The sequence below is a fragment of the Periophthalmus magnuspinnatus genome, chromosome 14 (genome assembly GCF_009829125.3).
Source record: "Periophthalmus magnuspinnatus isolate fPerMag1 chromosome 14, fPerMag1.2.pri, whole genome shotgun sequence".
NCBI classification, from domain to species: domain Eukaryota; kingdom Metazoa; phylum Chordata; class Actinopteri; order Gobiiformes; family Gobiidae; genus Periophthalmus; species Periophthalmus magnuspinnatus.
The window spans coordinates 1,625,643-1,634,141 of record NC_047139.1 but is presented as its reverse complement, the minus strand read 5'-3'; the positions used below and the strand labels follow the sequence as shown (position 1 = coordinate 1,634,141).

Genomic DNA, 8,499 nt, shown 5'->3' with positions numbered 1-8,499 from the left:
TGGTGAAGATGTGACGTGTGTATTTTTATTTTCATATCACACTTAAAGACCCAGACCCATGTCGGCCACAGGGGGCGCTGCTCCTGTCACCGCTGAAGATTTGGACTGAGACCATGTCCCGAGAAAAGCAAAAAGGAATATTCAGGAATATTCATGAAGTTTATAAGAGTTTTATTAGTTTTATTTTAGCTTAAGCAGAAAATGCAGTGAGTATTTTTTTCTGTTTCTGTCTCATCGACTGAAAAACACTAAACATAATAAATGTACAGCGCCACCTACAGGTAGAAATGATACATGTTAAATGTATTGTAATATTTGTGATGCATCATTTTTGTTTCATGTGAATAAACTTTCTCTGCTCGTTTGAGTGTAATTTTTAAAAAAGACATGAAATATAAATTATATATTAATAAGTTTATCAATGATGTCCCCCCAAGGCCCAGGACCTCAGGGTGAGGTCTCCCCCCGAGGCCCGGGACCTCAGATGTAGGTTTAACCTGAGGGTCAAAAGCTTTAAGACATAAAACAGACACTGGACCAAACATCAGCAAAAAGATAAACATAAAATATTCATATATATACACACACGTGTGTTTCTGTTGAAGTCTGTCCAGATGTTTCTGTTTATCAGGATAATTCAGATTTAATGTTTTTAATGAGTAATTTCACGCAGCAGAGACACGGACCCGCGTGGAGCCGTTTACACAAGTGTCCACCGTGGACCAGGACCAGGACCCTGCCCCCGCGGGCCGTCCCAGGACACGAGTGTTTGACTCAACTCTGCCCCTCAGAGTCCGGCCCCTGCGGACGTTATGAAGACGAGGCTCAACACAAAGACAAATTCACACGGGCTTAAAACAGATGCTCGTGCTCTCAGACACAGTGGGTGGCTCTGAAAAGAGCCGTTGTGTGTCGTTCTTTCGTTCTTTACTTGGCCTTCTCGGTCTTCTTGGGCAGGAGCACGGCCTGGATGTTGGGGAGCACTCCTCCCTGGGCGATGGTCACTCCTCCCAGCAGTTTGTTGAGCTCCTCGTCGTTGCGGACGGCCAGCTGCAGGTGTCGGGGGATGATTCGGGTTTTTTTGTTGTCTCTGGCGGCGTTTCCGGCCAACTCCAGGATCTCAGCGGTCAGATACTCGAGCACCGCGGCCAGATACACGGGGGCTCCGGCTCCCACGCGCTCGGCGTAGTTTCCTTTTCTGAGCAGCCTGTGCACACGGCCCACGGGGAACTGCAGCCCGGCTCTGGAGGAGCGGCTCTTGGCCTTGGCTCGGGCTTTACCAGCGCCTTTTCCACGTCCAGACATGATCAGCGCGTTTGAGACTTTAAAAGAATCAACTGTGTCACTGCGCCGCTCAGTGGATTTATAAAGGCCCCGCTCAGCGCTGATTGGTCCGTCGGAGAGAGAATCCTCCAATGAGAAGACAGACTGTGAGCGCGCGGCCCCAAAGCAGAGCGCGCGCGTTTCAGAATCAGAATCAGAATCAGTATCCTTTTATTGCCATCGTTTGTGAACACAGTTCACAAACTAGTACTAGTACTGTAGTACTGTAGATATATGACTCTGTAGTACTGTAGTACTGTAGATACTGTAGTACTGTAGATACTGTAGTACTGTAGATACTGTAGATACTGTAGTACTGTAGATACTGTAGTACTGTAGTACTGTAGATACTGTAGATACTGTAGTACTGTAGATACTGTAGTACTGTAGTACTGTAGTACTGTAGATACTGTAGTACTGTAGATACTGTAGTACTGTAGATACTGTAGATACTGTAGTACTGTAGTACTGTAGTACTGTAGATACTGTAGATACTGTAGTACTGTAGATACTGTAGTACTGTAGTACTGTAGTACTGTAGATACTGTAGTACTGTAGATACTGTAGATACTGTAGATACTGTAGTACTGTAGATACTGTAGTACTGTAGATACTGTAGTACTGTAGTACTGTAGATACTGTAGATACTGTAGTACTGTAGTACTGTAGATACTGTAGATACTGTAGATACTGTAGTACTGTAGATACTGTAGATACTGTAGTACTGTAGTACTGTAGATACTGTAGTACTGTAGTACTGTAGTACTGTAGATACTGTAGTACTGTAGTACTGTAGTACTGTAGATACTGTAGATACTGTAGATACTGTAGTACTGTAGATACTGTAGTACTGTAGTACTGTAGATACTGTAGATACTGTAGTACTGTAGATACTGTAGTACTGTAGATACTGTAGATACTGTAGTACTGTAGATACTGTAGTACTGTAGTACTGTAGATACTGTAGTACTGTAGATACTGTAGATACTGTAGTACTGTAGATACTGTAGTACTGTAGATACTGTAGATACTGTAGTACTGTAGTACTGTAGTACTGTAGATACTGTAGATACTGTAGTACTGTAGATACTGTAATACTGTAGATACTGTAGTACTGTAGTACTGTAGTACTGTAGATACTGTAGTACTGTAGTACTGTAGATACTGTAGTACTGTAGTACTGTAGTACTGTAGATACTGTAGTACTGTAGATACTGTAGATACTGTAATACTGTAGATACTGTAGTACTGTAGTACTGTAGATACTGTAGATACTGTAGTACTGTAGATACTGTAGTACTGTAGATACTGTAGATACTGTAGATACTGTAGTACTGTAGATACTGTAGTACTGTAGTACTGTAGTACTGTAGATACTGTAGTACTGTAGATACTGTAGATACTGTAGATACTGTAGTACTGTAGTACTGTAGATACTGTAGTACTGTAGATACTGTAGATACTGTAGTACTGTAGATACTGTAGATACTGTAGTACTGTAGTACTGTAGATACTGTAGATACTGTAGTACTGTAGATACTGTAGATACTGTAGTACTGTAGTACTGTAGTACTGTAGATACTGTAGTACTGTAGATACTGTAGATACTGTAATACTGTAGATACTGTAGTACTGTAGTACTGTAGATACTGTAGATACTGTAGTACTGTAGATACTGTAGTACTGTAGATACTGTAGATACTGTAGATACTGTAGTACTGTAGATACTGTAGTACTGTAGTACTGTAGTACTGTAGATACTGTAGTACTGTAGATACTGTAGATACTGTAGATACTGTAGTACTGTAGTACTGTAGATACTGTAGTACTGTAGATACTGTAGATACTGTAGTACTGTAGATACTGTAGATACTGTAGTACTGTAGTACTGTAGATACTGTAGATACTGTAGTACTGTAGATACTGTAGATACTGTAGTACTGTAGTACTGTAGTACTGTAGATACTGTAGTACTGTAGATACTGTACTCAGCGCGTGCGCAGCACAGATCAGGACAGAGTGAACAGATCATGACTCAGGGCAGTGAACGAGAGACACTTTTGAAGAGTCACTATGGAAAACATTTTAACAGGGATGAAAAGAAAGAAGGAGAGAGACGGAGGTAAAGAGACGCACGAAAGTCACCGAAAAGTAAGACGAGGGAGTCTGATGAAGAGTATTTAGCACTGGGCTTCACCGAGACTCCGGGGGGACACGAGGACAGACCGGTGTCTGCTGTGGACAGTGGACAGTGTGAAGACAAATAAGACGCCTCATTACACCTCAGTCACGATGAGGAGACGCTGGAGTTTTTTCAAACGTGTCAAATATGAACAACAATCATCCACTTTGTGAAAGTGACTAAAACAAACGAGCTCTGAGCGTCATATAAGAGAGAAATTACATGTTTTATTTGATATTTATTTAATTTGAATGTATTATTTTGATGTTTATTTAATTTTTTTCAGTATCAAATGGTTCAATCAGTTGTTCCAAAGTTCAAATAAGGATAAAATAAAAAATAAATCGCGGGCGGGGGCAGATCGAAAATAATTGAGACGCACTGGTTTAATACAATTTGCCACTAAACTTAAACTCAAAGTCACAAAAATCATAAACTAATTATCTTCAATGTGTCTGTTTCTGTAGATTTGATAAACAGAAGCGCGGCTCTCGTTCATGTAGGTGGCTCTTAAAAGAGCCGTTGTTGGGGGGGTCAGTTTAAGCTCTCTCTCCGCGGATGCGCCGGGCCAGCTGGATGTCCTTGGGCATGATGGTGACTCTCTTGGCGTGGATGGCGCACAGGTTGGTGTCTTCGAACAGTCCCACCAGATACGCCTCGCTCGCCTCCTGCAGAGCCATGACGGCCGAGCTCTGGAAGCGCAGGTCGGTCTTAAAGTCCTGGGCGATCTCCCTCACGAGGCGCTGGAAGGGCAGTTTACGGATGAGCAGCTCGGTGGACTTCTGGTACCGGCGGATCTCCCTCAGGGCCACGGTGCCGGGCCTGTAGCGGTGAGGCTTCTTGACGCCGCCGGTGGCCGGGGCGCTCTTACGGGCGGCTTTGGTGGCGAGCTGTTTCCGCGGAGCTTTTCCTCCGGTGGATTTACGCGCGGTTTGTTTGGTTCTGGCCATTTTCTCTGAGTTTAGTTTAAACCTGAGTCTGAGACTCGGTCTGAGGCAGCGGCTTTTTATACAAACCAGGACGAAGCTGATTGGCTCCGCGGGGCTCGCGCTCTGAATTCAAACTTAACCACGCCCCTGTCCCGCGCGCACGTGCGTGAAAGTGAGGCCTGACGTCACTCTGAGGCCGTTTGACACGCGCACAGGTCACGTGTTTATGTCATTTATACGTCATTATATTATTTATGTCCAAATCTAACGACGAATTTAAAACATGGCCGTGTTTTTCAGTCGTTGAAGCGCATTTTATGAGACTCGGTTTAGTCATTTGATTCTGAACGGTCACGTGCGCGTGTCTGTCTCAGCTCCCACAATGCAACAGGAAAAGGTCCACACAGGAGGTTAGTTAGTTAGTTTATTCAGACACACACAGAAAATAAATAAAACATTGTCACAGTCACATACACATATATAGAATTTGTTCATTGTGTCTGAAAGGCATAGGCTGAAGCAAAGCTTATTTATGCCTAATTCCACATCTAAAGAAAAACATACAGTATACAACAAAATAAATACATTTGTTTTTATATTCTTAGTTACCTCTGGATTTATATTTGTATATAATATAATCATTATATATATTATAATAATCATTAGTAGTCCTTTTTTATCCTGATCATAGATGTTATTTTTAATCATCAACATATTATTATTATTATTATTACTATTTTGTTTTCTTATTACATAATTCATATTATGTAGTAGACAAAGTTTATACTATGTTCTTTAATGTTCAGTTCAGTTGTCATAGTAACAGTTATACTATTGCTCTATATTTTTCTAGAATTTTTAATTTATACATTTTCTTAAATACTTTGATTGATGTGCAGCTTTTTAATTCATTGTCCAAATGATTCCATAAATTAACCCCTGTGACTGAGATGCACATAGATTTTTTTGTAGTTCTTGCCATAGTTGTTTGGAAGATGCCAGTTCCCCTCAGATTATAGCGACTCTGGGTCTGATCAGCTCCTGGACACAGTGTGAAGCCTGTGGTTATGGGCCTTATACATAACAACTGTATTAAACTCAACCAGATCCTTTAGTTTGAATGTTTTTAGTTTAATAAAGAGCGGGTTGGTGGATGCATAATATTCTGCCTGATTGACAATCCTAATCGCTTTCTTTTGAAGTAAAAATAGAGGATTCATGTTGGATTTATAATTGTTCCCCCATATTTCCACACAATAATAATAATTAGGTGGATCAGTGTGATGTGGAAATACAAAAGTGCTGCTCATATTTTTACTTTTCCAACATGTTTCAATTTCTTCAACTTAAATATTCATGATCACGTTCTACAGTTTAGTTTTAATGTTTTATTTTGTTTGTAAAATAAACATTTAGACACACGGCTCTTTCAGACAGAGTCATAAATATAAAGTGTGACTCCTGATGTCAGACTGACTCCACTCATCTGTGTCTCAATGTGTAAAAATATACGATTATATAAATCATGAAACATCATTATTTCTCACGTCTGTTGGTCATTTTTCTAAATGTGTTTCCTGTAAATACTTAAATGTTTTTGGCGGTGGCTGGAGTGTGTTGTTCTCAGATCAGGTCAGATCTTTGTGACAGGACCAGTCCTGTGTCCAGGGCCTTTGGACAAAACTTTATTTCTTTAGCACATTTTACTGCACAAAATGAAACAAAATCAACTTCAATTCAAAGGAAATAAAACACTAGAACAGATCGATAAAACTGCTTCATTTTGAGTGATTCTGTGTCTCTGGCTCCTGCTTCAGTAGAACATCACAGCTCCACAGAGCTGACCCGTGAGGAGCAGGACCTGAAACTCTTGGTCTCTGTGGACGTGAATCATCCTGAAGAGCTGCAGTTTTATTTTATTCATGAGTTCAGTTTTTCCCCTGAAGCCCGTTTCATTCTTTTGTTTTTGTTGCCACGACACTGACAAAAAGTCCTGTTTTTGTAGAACTGTTGATAAAACTATAGTTAATTTATTAACAGTTGAAACTATTTAAGATCTGAAACAGCAGCTTCTTGTCACGTTTAAAGCTGGAACATCTGTAGGGGGCGCTGTGGCGATTCAAAAGGTCTGCTCTGTTTCTCTCTATAAAAGAACTTCTGGGTGGAAAATGTTTTATATTTATAATAAACTCAGTTAAACCATAAGGTAAAAATGTGACACTGCAGAGACACAAACATTTGCCTGAGGTCCAGGGTCAGACACGAGCTCAGGAATAAAGACATGAAACAGTCAAGTTTATTTGTGCAGCGTGACTCGTGTGAAGTCAAAGTGGATGAGAAATAAAACATTAAAATCTCAAAACGGACATTAAAGGAGAAAATTGTAGAATAAAACTGAGTTAGATAAACAGTTTGATTCTGGATTTAAACGCGAAAACAAACAGGAGAAGCTCGTTCTTTGTTGAGGTGGTGGCTCTTAAAAGAGCCGTTGGTGTCGTTCAGGTCAGTATCGTTTAACCTCCGAAGCCGTACAGAGTGCGGCCCTGTCTCTTCAGGGCGTACACCACGTCCATGGCGGTCACGGTCTTCCTCTTGGCGTGCTCGGTGTACGTCACTGCGTCACGGATCACGTTCTCCAGAAACACCTTGAGCACTCCGCGGGTCTCCTCGTAGATCAGACCGGAGATACGCTTCACACCGCCGCGACGAGCCAGACGGCGGATGGCGGGTTTGGTGATGCCCTGGATGTTGTCACGGAGAACTTTACGGTGACGCTTGGCGCCTCCTTTCCCGAGTCCTTTACCTCCTTTACCGCGGCCGCTCATGTTTGCAGTTTGTCCGAAGATAAAACTCTCTGCGCTGCGCCTATGGTTTTATGTGGCTTTTGCGGACGTAGGAGAAGACAGTCTGTGGGCGGGGCCGTTTCTTGGCGTGTGTGTGTGTGTGTGGGGGGGGGGGTCCAAACGGTCATTAACAGAAACAATAGACGTGTTTCAGGCCTAAACCCGCACACAGGCGAGTTAGAGGGACACAATCCAGGATCAAATGCAAAATTAGCGATTTTCCCCCTCACATGACCGGGTGGGTCAGACTCAGATCACCAGACTGGACAAGGCCAGAGCTGTAAAATATAGTACAGCCTCATGAGGGCACAACATTTTGATCCTTGTTATGAAGTAACCTCTGAATCCCCACCTCCAGTTTTTATACAAAGTATAAAGAGTTAATATTTCAACAAGACAAATACATTTCCCCCTTGGTGGATGTCACATGTTCAGGACAGTGTTCATTCTCTTAACACCGTCAGTAAAAACAGTAGAATCGGCTCTTTGTCAGATGTGGGTGGCCCTGAGAAGGGCCTTTGTTTTGTTGGTCTGCGCAGGCGCAGTTTACTTGGAGCTGGTGTACTTGGTGACGGCCTTGGTTCCCTCGGACACGGCGTGCTTGGCCAGCTCTCCGGGCAGCAGGAGGCGCACGGCGGTCTGGATCTCCCTGGAGGTGATGGTGGAGCGCTTGTTGTAGTGCGCCAGGCGGGAGGCCTCTCCGCCGATCCTCTCGAAGATGTCGTTGACGAAGGAGTTCATGATGCTCATGGCCTTGGAGGAGATGCCGGTGTCGGGGTGGACCTGCTTCAGCACCTTGTACACGTAGATGGCGTAACTCTCCTTCCTGGTCTTTCTCTTCTTCTTTCCGCCTTTCCCGGCGGTTTTGGTCACGGCTTTCTTTGAGCCCTTCTTAGGCGCGGTCTTCGCTGGATCAGGCATGATTTTTCTTCGATGAGACGATTGAGTGTCTCCTCCCGTCTCCGTCAGCTCCATTTATACCAGCCCCATGTAAAGCAGCTGCGCCCTTCCTCTCATCTGATTGGTCGAATAGAATACCGCTCTTCTTTCTCTTTTTTTCTCTTTCTCACTACCGCCCCCTTTGGTCCGAATGTGGCGGTGCACACCCGTGTCTCATGTTTTATGTCTGTACAGGACAGACTGGAGCTCTGTGGAAACACAAGCCTCTGAAATGGACTGAATTGAGTCAGACGTCTGGATATTGTAGATTTCAGGTAAATCT

The 8,499-nt window shown here is 42.9% G+C and overlaps 2 protein-coding genes across 2 annotated transcripts; both read right to left on the bottom strand.

Moving 5' to 3' along the window:
• Positions 1 to 4,044: 4,044 nt before the first annotated feature.
• LOC117381201 (histone H3) lies at positions 4,045 to 7,799 on the bottom strand. The gene is made up of 2 exons (XM_033978103.2): positions 6,967 to 7,799; positions 4,045 to 4,495 (listed from the first exon to the last, which is right to left on the bottom strand). Exons 1-2 carry the CDS (start codon positions 7,257 to 7,259, stop codon positions 4,045 to 4,047), a joined length of 744 nt encoding a protein of 247 aa, XP_033833994.2. The 5' UTR covers positions 7,260 to 7,799.
• Positions 7,800 to 7,814: 15 nt separating this feature from the next.
• Positions 7,815 to 8,209, bottom strand: LOC117381208 (histone H2B 1/2-like). The gene has a single exon (XM_033978110.2). The coding sequence runs from the start codon at positions 8,196 to 8,198 to the stop codon at positions 7,824 to 7,826; it is 375 nt and encodes a 124-aa protein (XP_033834001.1). The 5' UTR covers positions 8,199 to 8,209; the 3' UTR covers positions 7,815 to 7,823.
• Between the last annotated feature and the right edge of the window lie 290 nt (positions 8,210 to 8,499).

Bases quoted from the DNA above. Each gene is read 5' to 3' on its own strand.
- LOC117381201 (XM_033978103.2), bottom strand. From the start codon at position 7,259: ATGAGCGGCCGCGGTAAAGGAGGTAAAGGACTCGGGAAAGGAGGCGCC. The intron at 4,496-6,966 runs GTACGGCTTCGG...CCGCTGCCTCAG, and splicing joins AAGAGACAGGGCCGCACTCT to ACCGAGTCTCAGACTCAGGT.
- LOC117381208 (XM_033978110.2), bottom strand. From the start codon at position 8,198: ATGCCTGATCCAGCGAAGACCGCGCCTAAGAAGGGCTCAAAGAAAGCC.